This window comes from Toxorhynchites rutilus, chromosome 3 (genome assembly GCF_029784135.1).
Source record: "Toxorhynchites rutilus septentrionalis strain SRP chromosome 3, ASM2978413v1, whole genome shotgun sequence".
Classification (NCBI taxonomy): domain Eukaryota; kingdom Metazoa; phylum Arthropoda; class Insecta; order Diptera; family Culicidae; genus Toxorhynchites; species Toxorhynchites rutilus.
This window is the reverse complement of record NC_073746.1, coordinates 224,819,209-224,836,356: the sequence shown is the minus strand read 5'-3', so window position 1 is coordinate 224,836,356 and position 17,148 is coordinate 224,819,209. Positions and strand designations below refer to the sequence as shown.

The 17,148-nt window shown below is 38.8% G+C and overlaps 1 protein-coding gene across 3 annotated transcripts; it reads left to right on the top strand.

Moving 5' to 3' along the window:
- Positions 1-3,156: 3,156 nt before the first annotated feature.
- Positions 3,157-16,948, top strand: LOC129778900 (ankyrin repeat domain-containing protein 27-like). Of its 3 annotated transcripts, none has more exons than XM_055786078.1 (4): positions 3,157-3,347; positions 3,512-3,609; positions 3,670-4,687; positions 15,131-16,948. In XM_055786078.1, exons 3-4 carry the CDS (start codon positions 3,673-3,675, stop codon positions 16,813-16,815), a joined length of 2,700 nt encoding a protein of 899 aa, XP_055642053.1. In that variant the 5' UTR covers positions 3,157-3,347; positions 3,512-3,609; positions 3,670-3,672; the 3' UTR covers positions 16,816-16,948. The 3 variants fall into 3 exon arrangements, with proteins under 3 accessions (XP_055642053.1, XP_055642051.1, XP_055642052.1); XM_055786076.1 differs by having other exon boundaries at positions 3,157-3,452; XM_055786077.1 differs by having other exon boundaries at positions 3,157-3,452; positions 3,498-3,609.
- Positions 16,949-17,148: the final 200 nt, after the last annotated feature.

Below are 17,148 nucleotides of genomic sequence, written 5' to 3'. Positions count from 1 at the left end.
CATTACCGGTAATTCGGTAATGAAAAATGACCCGGTATTACCGGTAAAACCGGTTAACAATCCCTATTCAAGAATATTCCGTACAAAGAACTTATCAAAAATCCCATTATTCATCGAGCTAGCGCAATTTTAGTGATGCGGTATCTAACCTAGTACGGTCATAAAAATGAAATTCAAACGCGTTTGTCTTGAAACTAGTTTTTTCAAACTGGCGTACACGATATCCCAAGTTCTACTGAGCCGATTCATGTCGAATTCATATGAATACAATCTGTATGCATCTCTCTATCGCATGAATTTCTAAAAAATCATATTTTTCAAATTTCACTATTTTTAAAAAATTAAGAAACTCGAGAAGAAACATTTAAAAACGGTCGCCATTTTGTCAAAAAAAAAAATGTTTTCGAATTGTTCGAGGTTCATGCGATAGCGGAATCTTTACTGAATCAGAATCTGTTCAATGTTTTTGATCCGGATAACCATAAGGGCTGGAATCGTGTACGCCATGGCACAACTTTTTCTTAACTCCCTCACTTCATCAGTTTTTAACTATTCTAGTTATAAATATTTTTTCTCCGTTCAGTTTTTGTTTTATTGTTAAAAGATAAATGAACAAGTAATGATATGTCAAATACTCTTTGTTTTATTTTTACGGAGCTCAAAAAAAAACGAGCGAAATTCGTGTCTCTACACTATAATACCCCCTTAAATGTCGTCAGTAATAGCGAATTCGTTTTTAAAACTGAGTCAGTGCCAAACTGACTCTGTAATAAAAAAACGTTTTCAGTTTCACGAATGCGGTGGTTTGTTGGTGTGCGTTATATAGTCTGATATGTTTATATTTGCGACGACAAATGTATAGTGTCGACGTCTGGTGGCGATATTAGTGCTTGGGAGGTAAATTATTCTCTATCAGATCAGAAGGGCCAAGTGCAGTGTAAAAATATATAAGTTTGAATGAAAATTTTTACTTCATATTGTTTGATTACCTAACACATGTAGTTCGGACACTCACTTAACCATTTGTCGATGCATTTCCTGTTTGTTCCACAAATAATTACTATTATAATATAAAATCATCATTAGACACAGTTTTCGTTCAATATGTTGTTTCTGCAATATAATAAAAAACCTCGTATTTCTTCACATAAAATAAATATTCGATACTTTAAAGTAAATTTTCATTCACAATTTTGATTTTGAAAGTAGGTTTATTCCACCTGAATATCCATCATTAATTTCGCCTCCCAATGAAAGCATTTTCCAAAACAATACTCGGAACTTGACAGTTCAGTATAGTTGTATTGGTGAACCCGAGTGCCAACCTGTGAAACATCTCAATGCGAAACTAACAGCTTTCGGGGTGAGCTAGTGCGATACTGAGTGCGAAACTGAGTGAATAATAAAACGTTTTGACAGCAGTTAGTGCGGCACTGGGGCTGAAACTGAACAAAAACGAATTCGCTATAATTGATTGGATCAAAGTCATAGATAATCTTGGAATTGTTATGTTTGATAATGCATATAAGTTATGAGTACTAACTTCCGGACATTTTCCAGAAGCTCATGCTGTGGATAATGGCGATACAATCGATGTCATATTAAGTTTGTTGATATCATTGATTATTCCGTTCGGCCGATACGGGAAGGATTTTTTTTAATTCATTTATTTGTAAGGCTCAATCGCATAAGCTTTACGGAGCCGCCAATTCAAGATTTGTATATACAAAATTTCTACTTAAATCTATGTTCAGTAGGTTTCGACCGATTACTCGCACTTTACTCGAGGTTAGAGGGGCAACAATTTTTGTGGGACGGGTCAGGTTAGGGATATGGATATGAGGTATCGTTGTCTCAACCGAGGGTTGCCGCATTGTGCATAATGACCAGGAATAGCATCTGGTGTTCGTGGTGGTTTTGTGGTTCTATCGTGGGTGGGCGACGGTGAGATGAGGGGACAAGACAAACAAACTAATAACGAAAAAAAAAACACAAAAGCATTAAATTCCTATACTAGACCGTTCCACAAACATATAGATCAGCTGCATATAGAAGATGTCGCGAGTTCCCAACACGTCTCTAACAGGAACATAGGGTTGTCTTCCCTGGGGCTCAAGGGCATTCCAAAGATACTCTCTGGCTGCGTAATTATCCGTACATTGCCAAACTGCATGATAGATGTCATCGTAACAGTTTCCACACCGACATATATTGCTTTGAACATGATTTATTCTGTGAAGATGCACATCTAGAGAGTAGTGGTTGGACATAAGTCGATACGGGAAGGATATGCAGCAGCTTCAAGCGCAACATATGCCGCCCACCGTTAGCCTAGTAAAAAAATTTAACCAAGCCATTCTTCGTATGTTACGTATGGAGCAATGTAGAATGACGAATTTCCAACCTTTCCAACGTATAAAGAATACTAGAAACCGGGAAATTTGAAAAAAAAATTCTAAAAAAAATCAAGCGAATGTCATACCAAAAAACAAAACACCATCATTTTACTTGCTGCGCCACCTATTTGTATATCCAACGTAAATTCGTCAGTTTCAGATCACAATCGCCTCTAATACCAGGGACAGACATACAGCTGTACTTGCGCTGTAAGAGTACAGCGTTGTACAGGTACTATCGTACCATGACAGACATACTTTGGTTGATCATTGTACCGTATGTCAAACTGACAATCAGAATTTTTCCAATTTTCACCACAAATTTCAATGAAAAAGGTTTTTATTTAGCGTCTAAACTATCAAACACAACAAATATGTTTCCAATCTGAGTTATTAACTCAAGAGAAAGTCAATGAAAAGAATGTTTGTCAAGTGTTTTGATTCGATTTGTTCATGCTACCCACCACTAACCGTCTATGGCGCTGCGCACAGTACAACTATAGCCATGTACAGCGGTAAAATAGGTCGTACAGGTACAGCGATCGTACCGAGTTGCTTGCATGGTTCTAGCGCTGTACATGTTGACAGACATACAATTTTCAAAGTACAACGCTAGTACAGTTGTATGTCTGTCATAAGTATAATGCGATACTGAGAGGCGCCTCGGTATGTCGAATTAGAGGTAGCTAACTGTACTTTCAAACTATTATTCCCATAAACATATTAGCCACATTTTGGGTAACATACCCGTTAGCTCCCGACCATCAGACATGTCGCGAACCTACAGCTGATCAGTTTCGTTTGTTTTCACGTAACAGAACAAAGCCAGCCTTTATGTTATTGTTTGCATTCTTGGATAAATCTCAGTGTATTTTAGTGCAGACGAATAATCTTACAGCCCCAGTACCCAATAAAATTAAATAGTGATAGTGTAGAACAAGGTAGAAGGAGGTAATTTGTTAAAACTATAGAAATTTCGATACGTGCATTTCCTAATGCATGATGCAAAATAAGTGAATGTATTTGTACAACCAGTGCCCCCTACTCGAGTGAGAGGTACATAATTGAAAGAACTGAAGGAGGATGACTTAGAAATGTTAGTATATCAATTACAGGTCATTTTGTGAAATTATCTTGTGGTTTCTTGGCTCGAGTGATAATTTTTTCATTATTACAATGTGGATATCGTAGTTGAACGGAAAATTCTATCAAGGTAACGTCCTGCTAAGGTTGGTACGATTTCTGTTGTTAACTCTACTATTTGCATCGACAGACAATGGACGTGCAATATGACGAAGATATTTCGAGGAATCGTTTCTACCGGAAGCTTCAAGCGGATCACCAGATTTTCCTTGATACGGCGCTAATTGAAGGGTGGATTATTTGTGTACCAAGAAACGGGTCAATAAACGAAAAGTGTTTGGCGGACCAGGAGTTTTTGCTTGCACAAATTTTAGTTCCCAACGATGAACTGTCCGAGACGCATTTCACCAATCTCAACTGTGCTGACATTCGCCTCAATGAGGGGCGGCTAATCACTGGTGGGATTACTGCTCGTATTCTATTCGAAGAACTATTCTACTCTAAAGATGGATTGAAATACAAGATTTGGTGCCTCGAAAGACCGCTCTGCGACACAGTTCCTTACGGTATTGTGTTGGATGATGAATTCAGCAGGTTTATTGCAATAAATAAGTTACAAGATGCTGTGGATTTCATAAGAATAGCAGTGAAGCCACGATATGTGTTTTCGAAGATCGATGCTGCAGTTCAAAATTTTATCAAAACTCACCAGGTTCTCACCAATTGGAATTTGAAACAATATAAGGGAGACGTGCGAAAACTGCACACGCAATGTTTGGAAATATTGTTGCTGAATCGAAAGTTTAAGGAAAAATGCAGGAACGATGCTCATCTCAAACAAAACGTAGAGATAGCTGTGGAAACCTACATGATGGATAAACTATATGATCATACAAAAGATGTTATCAACATCTGTCAATTGGAGCAGGTGGAAAGTTTTAATAAAACTCTCAGAAATCTATCGGACATTCACATATCGGAGCTCAGCATGAAGCGCACCTATGCTGATGTAATTCCCACCGTTAAAAAAGAACTTCTCAGGATCGACGATTTTCGGACACCCATAGAGAAAATGAACTGTTTGAAGAGGGCTTTTGAGATAATAGCGAAGGAACAAACTGACGTCCGAGGAAGAAATGCAAATGAGCAGAAAGTAGCAACAACTGACGACGTTATTCCACTGTTGATATTTGTTATCATCAAAACCGGTGAGTGACGTTATATTGTATATTGTTGATAGTAAATTTCCAACAGCAATGTATCTATATTAGGGATTGTTCGCCATTTCTTCTTTGTTTTAGGTACAATATCCAACTTTTCTCCTATTTCGACGTAACCTCGCATGATAATTAAAATTCGACAATTGTCTTAACATATTGTGGACCGCTCACGAGTTTTCTCGTGTTTCGCGTTCCGTCCGGACGAACAAACCCGTGTTTTCCACACTTTTTTTTTTTTTTTTTTTTTTATCTGTATTATAGTGACTTTCAACTCATTTGGCTGGTTCGTCACTTTTACTTCCATTTTTGGAAGAATGTCGGGAGTGAGAATTGAACTCGTGACCTTTAGCGTGAGAGGCATGGATGTTACCACTACGCCAGATCGCCTCCACTGGTTTTCCACACTTGATGGTCAAATCCTTGTTTTGCCAAGAATCTAACAAAACCTACCGATGGCTCGCCTTCGTCTCATCCACACCGAAGGAAACGATCTCATTCGTGGAATCCGAACAAATGAAGCTTTCAAGTTGACGTCTACTCGAACGTGCGGTTCTTAATGTGTTATTCGAGATATGGTTTTCACAAATTTGCCCACGCTGACTCAGCGCAGTCCACATATAGATCGTATTTTGTAATTTTTGCAAAGAGTTTTTGAATAGTTAATTATACTCAGAATATGATTATTGACATCTTTCATTTCTGTAACGGATTGTAATTCATAGTTTCGAAAACGAGTGCATTACACTTGAAGTGCAAGAATTTGAACGTTTATATCTCTGCCGATTGAACGGAGTGATATGATAATCACTTCATTCAAAAGATAAAATGTCCAAGAATCATGTGCTTGTTAATTTTTTACCAGAAAACTTGTTTTAATAGCCTGAAAATTGCTGTGACAGCGTGCTATTGAATTGAATGATCACTCTCATTCGCCTAAGCTCTATGTTTTTCTCTCCCTACTCTGCCATCGGACTGAACGGGAGCTTAAGCGAAAAACGAAGTATCGATGATAATTCGGTACAGATTACGTACAAAAAGGTGCCATTAGCTATGGATTCAATAGTGGAGAAACAGAGAGTTCAATATGATCAAAGAGGTGTGAAGGTGGAACTAGAGATGGGCAAACCGTTCATGAATTGATCAAAAGAACGAGTTCACCCAAAAGAGTGAACGAACTGCCGTTCATTTTTGCTGGGCAACAGTTCATATGAACTGTATACCCAGTTCAGAACGAACTGTGTACGGTGAATGATGAACTGATAATACAGTTCAGAACGAACTGACCGCCGACTGAACTGTGTATACAGTTCAGAACGAACTGACCGCTGGCAGAACTGTGCATGCAGTTCAGAACGAACTATGTACGGTAATAAGAGGAAAGAAAACGAACGAGTGATAGATGAATGGTGCTGCAAGGTAAATAGTTCTTAAATTAACGAATGGAAACAAACGATAGCCCCATGAAACAACAAAAATAATATGTCGGTATTGTCGCTTCATAAAAAACGCTTGTTGCGTTCAGGATACGATGGTTTTAAATTGGATTGTTAAATTATTTATCAAATTTCATATTTTGGAGTTCAGGGTAAATATTTCAGTAAGTTGTTATGCCAATCTACCTCACTTATAAAATATATTTGAAAGCTGAAAGTTGATTTAAACAGTCTTCGCGTCGCTAATATGAAATATGTTTTATATTATATCATATTGTGCTCGATAATTTTGAGATGGACGTTCGCGGTTTGGGTACATTTTTGCTATATCATTTATTGCAATACATCGTAAGCAGCACAATGCTAGTTTATGCTGAAAATAATGAATAACGACTCAAACAAAATTAAAATTTCAAAATCAAAGTTTGATTTCCTATAGTGCTAAGTTATTTCTAACAAACATCGGACATATCCCGCCACTGTACAAAAGAGTGAGTGAACTGCTCAAAAGAACTAGTTCACTTAAGTGAACGGTTGGTCACTGAACTGTTCATTAAAGTGAAATGTTTTGCCCACCTTTAGTTGGAACTGCATAAGCATCTGGTCGCGTTCAGCATAATAGTCTCTGCCATCTACTCAGGCATGAATATGATTGCACGGCCTACATGTTAATGCATATATTTTCTATTTTCAATCATCTTAGGCAGTTTTTCTCAATAGAATCGTCGAATTTGAACTCATTGACATCGCTAGAGTTTAAACCACCCTATGAAATAGCACATTTTGCGTTCTTTAACATTGAAGACCAGCATTTTTAACCGATCTGTTCTTTCAGAGTGGACCAAGTTCATTTTTAATATTCTCGAAATGTGTACTTCCTACGCCAACGGGTTCAAGCACATTTCAACAAGGTACCTATTAGCTTCAAGAAAAAGTTCTGTTTGGTTTGTAATCGGCGCTTAGAAAGTGTTTAAATTCAATATACAAATGATTATGTGGTGGCGATCTGGCGTGGTGGTAACATCTATACCTGCCACGCTAAAGGCCACGAGTTCAAATCTCACTCCCGACATTCTTCCAAAAATGGAAGTAAAAGTGACGAACCAGCCAAAAATGTATTGAAAGTCACTATAATAGAGGGGTAGAGAATATGTTTGGTGGTGGGGGGTTGTGCGAGAGAATATTACACATATATTTCGCAGTTGACAATGCTTAGGAAAAACCAAATTTCGTCAGTGTCCAACGGATCAGCTCGGAATCATCCCCTGCAGTAATTTTACACACATTGTCGCAACTTTTGCGTCAAACCTCCACTAAATTGCTCAGTGCATAAACAAAGACATATACCCCTCGATCCAAATAGTGAAATGTTGGCAGTTTGAATACATGCAAGAAGCATTATAAATATATTTTTTTAATTCTTTATTTTTGAGACTTTCAGCCTCCTGGGCTGGTTCGTCTCAGAGGATTATAAATAGATAGAGTTAGAACAAATGAAGAATAGAAGGTATGGAATTGTGTATAGAAGTGATATAAGTGAAAAACAAGTCTTCAGAAAACAAACGCAGCGCTACGCTTGAGTTTAATTTTCATCAGCGCGCGCTCAAAGAAAACTCGTTTTCTATCTTGGTGCGAAGAGCACAAAATTCATAAGCACGACAGCGCAAAATGTACCCGACGCAGAACTCAGATACTAAACTTTTCTTCTCACTTGTGTGATACGCGTCTCATTCGATACACATACACATACACATCAAATTCTAGCGCCCGCTTTGTCTTCGTTCGTTCTAAGCAAAGCATAAAAACAACAGCGCGCCCCCATTTGCACCGTATACGCTTGTGTGAAGAAAAATATCTCAACAGAGAGAGCAATCCAGTTTTTAAGCGCGCTGTATAGAAATACGACACAAGCACGGCGCAAATTTCAGCGTAAAACTCAGCCTAACACTGGGCGCAAATCTCTGCATAAGAACGGCGCTGACAACCAAACATTTCATCTGTGTTTCGGAGCGTGCTCATTCGCCAGAGCGCATGTGTGCACAGGTAGTGGGAGCTCAACTGGGTACAAAAATATTGTTGCGCATAAGCACCGAGTTGTACGGATAATAAAAAAAGAGTAAATTATTATAAGGTATCGGCAACATGGCAACTAAAATGAAATATAGATTTCAGATAATTGCAGCCATAAATTTGTCAGTAATTTGAAATACTAAACGTGAGTAATTGTTCGATGAAGATTTAAAAATTCACATGTTGATATTTTCGGAAAAAAAGCTAAATTGTAATGGTAACTTGTACTACATTACAGGAAACCATATACCTGGTCATTATGTACAATGCTACAGTGCGTGCAGCAACTCTCGGTTGAGACAACGATACCTCATATCCATATCCCCAACCTGACCCGTCCCATAAAAATTGTTGCCCCTCTAACTTCGAGTAAACCGCGAGTAATCGGTCGAAGCCTACTAAACATAGATTTAAGTTGAAATTGTTGCCTAAGCAACTGAATAGAAAGCAAATTTTCCGATTTTATACGCCTTTTATTTACAGGATGTTCTTAAATTCCTGTTAAATGGAATAAATAGAGTATAATTCGTATTTAAGTTTAATATTGTAGTGCATGTAATCTTAATGTAACATAATCATGTAAATATTGTAACGATATATGTTTTTATATGTGGTACAAATCATGTTTGTGTTGCAAATTTATATGTGTACTTACGTTTAGTGTTTGTTTTTTATCTTTAATAATTCTATCTGTAGTTACACAAATAATTCGTAATTTTCACGTGGCAATTGTGATCTGTGGTGGGACGTTGTTTTGGGTTAAGTGTTGTAAATGTTCTCAATATTTCGTGTTTACCTGTTTTCTGTATCGTATGTGACGTAATCAATAAAGGCTAATCTCTGGGCTCTGGCCACTAGAGTTTTATAATAATTCAACTATGAACTTCGTAATTTATATAATATTTTCAATGTTAACTTTCGTTCACTTTTATCTTTATGCTTTACTTTTACCTTTTATTCGAGCGGATGACAGTTCGTCGATCAGGGTTGGGTTTGGGTGGTTTGGCGAATCAAGGTGTGATGTTTGCAGGTTCGTCACTCACTGAAGGGGTGTGACACTCCCCCCGGTATGCCGCTATCTCATAGATGGCTTACCAATACTGGAACCGACGTCTAGAATGATAACCTTGATCGCTGGTCTCTCCAATAATCCGTGATCCGTTTGCACTGTACCTGATTATCGCTGGAACGAACGACCTTCATGATGCGGCCCCTCGGCCAACAGTTCCTTGGGAGATTATTGTCTACAATCAAGGCTAACTCGCCTACTTCGATGGGTTTTACTGGCTGGAACCATTTCGTCCTCCTGGTTAGGGTGGGCAGGTATTCGGCTAACCATTTCTTCCAGAATTCGTCAGCGTACTGCTGAGACATCTTCCACGACTGTTTCAGCACAGCGGGTTTGTCGTCGAAGGCGATCGGGGGCTTACTTCCGTTTGAACATCCTAGAAGGAAGTGGTTAGGCGTTAAGGGAAAATCTGTATCGTTATCTAGCGGTACGTGAGTGAGCGGTCTCGAGTTGATAATCATCTCGATCTCTATGAGCATTGATCGGAGAATTTCGTCGGTCGGTAGCCGCGGGGGTTTGAACACGTATAGAATCTTCTTGCACTAATCTCTTCCAACAGCCACCGAAATGAGGAGCAGCCGGGGGTCTTAAAGGTCTACTTGGTATTCGGTCCGACAAATGTGGTCATGAGCTTTTTCTCGTCAGCCGTTTACAAGGCTTCTCGTAGCTCTCGTGCAGCTCCAACGAAATTAGTGCCTCTATCGCTGATGATCTCTAGTGGGGATCCCCTTCTTGCGATGAAGTTTCGCAAAGCGAGAATACAGGAGTCGGTCTTAAGCGAGTGTGCGAGCTCAATGTGTACGCCTCCCGTCGTCAGGCAAGTGAGCAAAACTCCCCAACGTTTTTCGACTCGTCTGCCGACTACTACCAGCATCGGGCCGAAGTAGTCTATTCCGGTGTACGTGAACGGTCGTTGGAATGCTGCTAGGCGCACGGGTGGTAGATTTCCCATGGCAGGAGGCTGCGGGTTTGCTCGGTGGATCTTGCAGTGATGGCAATTCTTGCGGACACGGTCGTACTCAGATCGAAGCCGGGGAATACAATACTTTTTTTTTTCCAAAATATATCTAGCGTGGTGCGTCTTCTTGACTCGAGGAATCCAGGATAGAATGGTCACTAACCGGCGCAATCATCAGCTCGTGTAGAGTTGTCATGAGCGGTACAACCTTTGGCTCTTGTTGAATGATCAGTGGACTGCACATACTTTACAATACTTTAGTCTCAATTCTTTGATTGCTGTCTGGTGGTTCTGGTGACGGTACTTGTTGTGATATTCAGCAATCAACAAATCAGTTACATAGTGTCGTCTCGGTAGCAGGATCGGATGCTTCACAGACTCATCCACCCACTCACATGATGCGATTCGTCCCTGCATCCGTAGTACGCCATGTGGGTCGATGGTCGGACTCAGCTTGTATAACGGGCTGATCTTTGGAATAGTGCGTTTCCAGGGCTGCTTGTTCTGGCTTACATCGCTCAGCAGTTGAACATCATCCGGATATGCTTGTCGTTGAACTTGGCGATAGATGGTTTGTTCAGCCCAATTCAGTTCATCCTGGGCAAGTGGCCTAGCTCGATGGGTAACCGGTGAGTTCGATTCCGTAGGTTCTTGATGAATCGGCGAACGAAGGCGACAGCTCTTAACAATCGTTTCCATTTGGAGAATCGTTCGAAGGATACTAGTGGTTCCGTAATCGTGTGATAAAGAACGCTTGGACGAATCTGTTCTGCAGTTGTTCCCGAATCTCTGACCTCACCTGACCACTCGGTTTCTGGTTTCCGCAGAAAGTCTGGTCCGCAGAACCAGCGACTTGAGGGTTGCAGATCTGGTAGTCTCTGCCATTTCGTTCCCTCGTCGGCTACGTTCGCTCTGGTAGGCACCCTTCTCCACTCATGTCTTCCTGTCGTTTCTAAGAGTTCGCTCACTCTAAACGCTACAAATTGGCGGTAGCGCCGGTGGTCGGACCGTATCCAACATAGCACGTTACGGGAATCCGTCCAAAAAACACGGCGTGAGATCCTTTGTATTCGGTTACTCAAATAACTTTCGAACCATTTGAATGCCGAACCTTCTAAACCAAAGCGCCGTAGAGTCTGTAACAACAAGGGCCTGGATATAGTTTCAAAGGCGCGCTTCAGATCCAAAAACACTCCAATGACCGCTTCTTTGTTCTCGATATATTCCTTCCATTTAGCTAACACCAAATTCAAAGCGGTTCACAGGAATGTGATTCCCGGTATCCCGATTGCTCTGGTGCCAGCAAGGAGTTATTATTCAAGTAATTCACCAGCTGGTCTTTAACGACTAATTCTAGCAGTTTCTCTATTGTGTGCAACATATTGATAGGACGAAACTCTTCCAATTTAATCATCCCAGCTATTTTCTGTATTGGAACCACTAAAGATTCCTTCCAAACTTTGGGTACGTGTCCTGCTTTAATGAATCATTTATCAGGTCCAACAGGGAAGGTCCAATGACATGAAAGCAATCTTGAACAACTTTTTCATTGACTTTATTTATACCAGTCGACTTTTCTAGTGCAAAACAAGTTCTGTTGAGGTCCGCAAAAGTTATTGGGTGAAAAAAAACCAGTTTACATCCTCTGGCCGTCGGCTGTACTATTTCGTCAGGTTCACTTACCAAATCAATACTTTCATTAACAAGTGAAACACTGTCAACGAAATATAAATTAAACTTATTAGCAATTAGATTTTCTGATGATATAACAGAATTTCCGAAGGATCGCGGGCAACTCTTTTTAGCTTTCATCTGGCTTTTCAAAATTTTCCACAACTGTTTACTATTTTTTTTTGTTCTGATCAATCTTAATCTAGATATGCTCTGTTCTGGCTTCTTTCAACGATTTCGAATAATCATTGCGAGCAACTGTATAATAACGTCAATCGATAACACTATTAGTTTTACGAAACTTTTTGTAACATCTATCCCTCGTACGTTTCATTCGCACTAAGTCAAGGGCTAGTTATTTTCGAAGCTAATAAATGAGATTGGATTTCATACACACACCTCTCACTTCCACTACAGTCATTTTCGGTGGATTAATTTCAGTGTATCGGGGGTGAAGTGAAAACGAAATATTCTCTACGCATACTGAAACATTGGGCCCTATTATAGAAATCGAATCGAGGATTCGATACAATCACTATCACTATCACACCGAGTAAAATCTGGAATTATAGAAATCGAGGAAAACTGCTCGATTCGTTAGCAAGCTCGAATGTCAGCGGTTGTGATGAAATATTTTGAAACAAGTTTGAAATGTTTCATGAAGCACTATAAAAAGGATGCCAAATCTTTTTTTGGGGCATCTGCTATGAAAATGTATTTCCAAAAGTGTTAATATGGTTATGTTTTGGAGTAAATTGATATTGATCCCTCAAAGAATAAAGCTTAATAGGCGTAAGGCACGCATGCATGTGTTATAAAAACGACAGCGTGGAACAATTTGCTGTACAAAAAATATAATTATTAGAAAATCTATGAAATTCCGTAAAGAGTCATGCACGAATTTCACTTTTTTTTGTCAAAACAATTTTTGTTATTCATGTAATGCAACATGTAATTCTCTTTTAGCGTCGATTTCTTGTTGTAGCGGCGTCGATAGCTTTATTGTATTGGGGCCACCACCTGTTGCTCTAAATTCTCGCTTGTTGTGTGCTAGTGTTTTCTTTACCTTTCCCCTCATGTCAATCCAAACCTGTAATTTAACTTAAATCATTATTGTTTTGCAGGATAGCTTTAGCATATGGTATAGAGCAGTAAACCACTCCGACCATTAGTTTGATCTATTGTAGTTAAAGTAGTATAGTTTGGCATAGTATAGCAAAAAAAAAAAAGAAAATTGCTGCCAAAAATAACGTTCTAATGTATGCTAGTAGAAGTAAGCAATTTTAGGTAGGAAATTCGGTTGAAAGAAATTCAAAGAGTATGATAAAAATTAATTTGAAAGTTATGTGTATCGTAAAAGAAATACTTACTTTGTGCCATTCTGAACCTAGATGCATTAGTGGTCCCAGTGCATTAAGCTCCTCTTTGAATTCCTCCAACTTTCCCCACATCGGGATTATATTAGAAATGCCTCCACAAAAACCTCGAGCAATGTCTACATTCGCTTCCTTTGTTTCAAGGAGCCGTTCAAACTGGTGGTGATTTGTTTTTTTTTCTTCCGCCACTCATTTTCAGCTACTGAAATATGCGCTGGAAGTAAATTCTGCATTATAAGTTATAACATGATTAATATAAATAATGTTGGATTGAACACTTACCTTGTATAGACTAATCTGGCAGCACCGTAAAACAAATGCTGATCAAAACAAACGAACATGTGTTGCAAATTGCATATATTGAAGCGTTTCTGAAATGTTTCCCAAAGGGATGCAAGCCAAAACAAAATAATTCTCTGAAGATATGCAACAAATGAACCAAACAACTCGAAAAGGTCTGACACTTGCATCGATAGCTATCACTCGCTCGATTGTTATCGAATTGCTCGATTTCTATGATAGTAAAATAAAGCTAACGAGCAAAATTCTTATCGCCTCGATTTCTACAATAGGGCCCATTGATTCTTCTGTTTCGTTTCTCTCCTCTTTCGTTCTCTTACAAGTATAAAAGCAGAAGCTTTCACTGTCGGTTAAAACTGCTTGAACGGGTTTTTTTTTCATTTCGCATGTTAAAAGACGCTTGCTGCTTTCAATTGCAAGTTTAATTTTACCAAAATGGATCGTCGCGGGCCGTTTTTTCTCATATTCCGAACACTTCATTTTTGAATGTAAATTTACTAAACTTTTATGTTATAAGTAAATGAATAATAAAAACACAGACATTCTTTGAGGTATAGGCTTCTTTTTGACATGATTTACAGGTATCGATACAGCCTATAATTTATAATATTAGACATTTGCAAAAAAATTACAGTCAAAACCAATGATGAAATGTTTGCGTTAGCAAATTCTGTAAAAATCAAGCATCGTTAATTTTTCAGTTTTTGTAATTTTTTCAACTATTTTGTTTGTTGTTTTCATGTTAAGTACTAGAGAACCTACAATAAATAGGTGAAAAAAATGATATTTTATGCAGAAATCTTCATTAAAATTAATATTGAAGTAGTGTTTGGAATATGAATCAAGTTTCTACGCATGATTCAAATTGCGAACACTTCATTTTTAAATGTGAATTTACTGAACTTTAATGTCATAAATAATTTAATATTCAAAACCCTGACATTCTTTGGGTTATAGATTTCATTTTAACAACATTTACAGGTATCGATACCGATATAGCGCCTATGGTTCCGAAACCATGTAAACATGTAAGAAACAAATACAATCAACAATTACAAAAGCAAAATCAATTTTTTTTAGCGAGCATAATATTTTTCCAAGAAAGATTAGTTAATTGACTATAATTTGATATATCGATCATATGGATCGGTCCAGTAGTTTAAAAGTTATGATTTTTTTTGAAAAACTGCATCAGCGATCGATTTATTTTCATTGACTTGAAAGAATCTGGCATTATCATTATCGATTAGAATTGAGACTCTATTATACACGACATTGTTTTCTTTTTTAGAATCAGCTTCCGCTCTCAATGTAAAAACCGCTTCGTTTAGGTTTTTTAAGAACTCTAACAACGAATACTTTCACGGGGATTAATCCTCGGTATACGACACCTTACAAGCATTTATGTTCATGAGCACCTGGTAAAGCTTGATTACTTAAAACTCTACAATGTATGAGGTCTATTAAGTCGAATTAAAGAACTATTTATAATAATAATTTTAATAATTTTCCCTCAAATGATCGCAAGGACTAATTTACCTTCTATTGTTGCAGGTTTAACAAACTGGATCATGAATCTTATATTTCTTAAGGAATTCCAAATGAACAACACCAATACCACCACACCGAAAGAAAAATTTGGGCAGAACACTTACTTAATAACCACATTGGAAGCCGTTATAGTCTACATCAGCTGCTGTAGCATCGAGCGATCGCAACGCCTGGGTATAGATATCGTGCCGAGTGAAGATACACAGATACAGAGCTGTCCCGAAATGAAATTTCGAAACGCAGATCAGTTCTTGAACTATCTCTTCACACTGATGAAGAATCACGAAGAAGAGAGAATCTTCAACATTTTCCAGGATTTCAACAACAAAAACGAACCGCAGGGTGGTTCAAAATATAAAAAATGTCATCCACTTTGCAGCTGTAACAAGTGCGACATGTTGCCCTATCAACCGCATATTGACGACCGAAATCAGAACGGTCTGGCGGCGATTCATCTCGCCGCTACGCTTGGTAGTCCAAAATTGCTCACACTCATTCTGAATCTGAAACCGAATGTTGATGCGGTTGATGCTAAAAACTGGACTGCCTTACACTATGCCGCAGCGAACGGACACCAAAATTTGCTGTTGCTTCTTTTACACGCCGGTATCAATATCAACAGTACGAGCAACGATCAGCATACATCCCTCCATCTAGCGTGTCTAAATGGTCACAGTGGATGTGTCAAGGCACTGTTATACTTTTCGGAACACATGAAAATACATATCGATGTCGATGCCCAGACGCAAATGGGCCAAACGTCGCTACACTACGCTTCGAAATGGGGATTTTCCGATATCGTGGAAACCTTGCTAGAGTATTCAGCAACAGTGAAAATTGTGAACCGAGCCGGAGCGACTCCATTAAAATATGCACACAATTTGAAAATTGCAAAGTTGCTTCAAGATGCTTACCAAGCTCAACTGAAACGCCGTAAGACATCGAATCCATATCCAGTGATGAGTGAGGAATTCGTAGTCATTACGAACGAAGACCTGCATAGCGATGAAACATTTTTGGAATACCGCAATATCGAAGAAATGAAACGTCTCGAAAAAGCAGTCCTAGCGATTGCTGCCCACGATACCAAACTAGCTTGCTTCTATCTCGGCTTGGACATTTTCCCACCCACTCCACTTATTAACACGTTTCCCAACGATTCCCTATCGGAGAAAGATTGTCATCCGTTATGTACCTGTCCACGATGCCTTAATGATTCGGCCGATTTCTACACACTGCTGAGAAAACCTTACGCTTCCAAAACGAACGCATTAACGAAAGTCAATCTCAATGCAACCAATGGAGAAGGTTACACTGCACTGCATGTGGCTGCAATGTGTGGAAATATAGATATGATAAACATTTTACTGGATCATCACGTTAACATATTGGCGCGTACAAAATCCGGAGCCACCGCCCTACACCTTGCCTGCCGCGAACGGCGGCTGAACGTCATTAAGCTTCTGCTGAATCTGTGCCCTAGCGAGAAGATAATCGATCTGAAGGATTGCCGCGGTGACACTCCACTGCACTATGCCGTAGAGCAGAATCAACTGCGCATCGTGGAGATTCTGCTGTGTGCCAAAGCTGATCGCAGCCTGCGTAATCTGAGCGGTCATCGACCGATTGACATCGCCCGTACCCGATTGTTTTTCAACGTTATGAATATTCTGGAGAGAAAACATTGATTGTTTTTTTTAAATGGTATCAAAGACATATCCTAAACACACACATTTCCGCTGAAATCGTTTCCGTTTCCGTTACTATGTAGATTGTTTCGATAATTGTTTTTCAATAAAAAGTTTATACTATTTTACTATACTATACTATACTATTGAAGATATCTGGTTATGTAAAACACTTTTACAAAGAAGAAGGTGGGTTTAGATTAGGGAGATCTATAGCTTTAGATGGATTTATTCACGTGAAAATAGGTGTAAACGGGTGAGAATAGAGTAATAAGTTATTACTAACGTTAATTCATTTAACATACATATACGGATAAACAATTTTAACTTTTT

Excerpts from the sequence above, each read along its gene's own strand:
- LOC129778900 (XM_055786078.1), top strand. The coding sequence starts at position 3,673 with ATGGACGTGCAATATGACGAAGATATTTCGAGGAATCGTTTCTACCGG. Across the intron at positions 4,688-15,130 it reads ATTTGTTATCATCAAAACCG|GTTTAACAAACTGGATCATG; the intron begins GTGAGTGACGTT and ends CTATTGTTGCAG.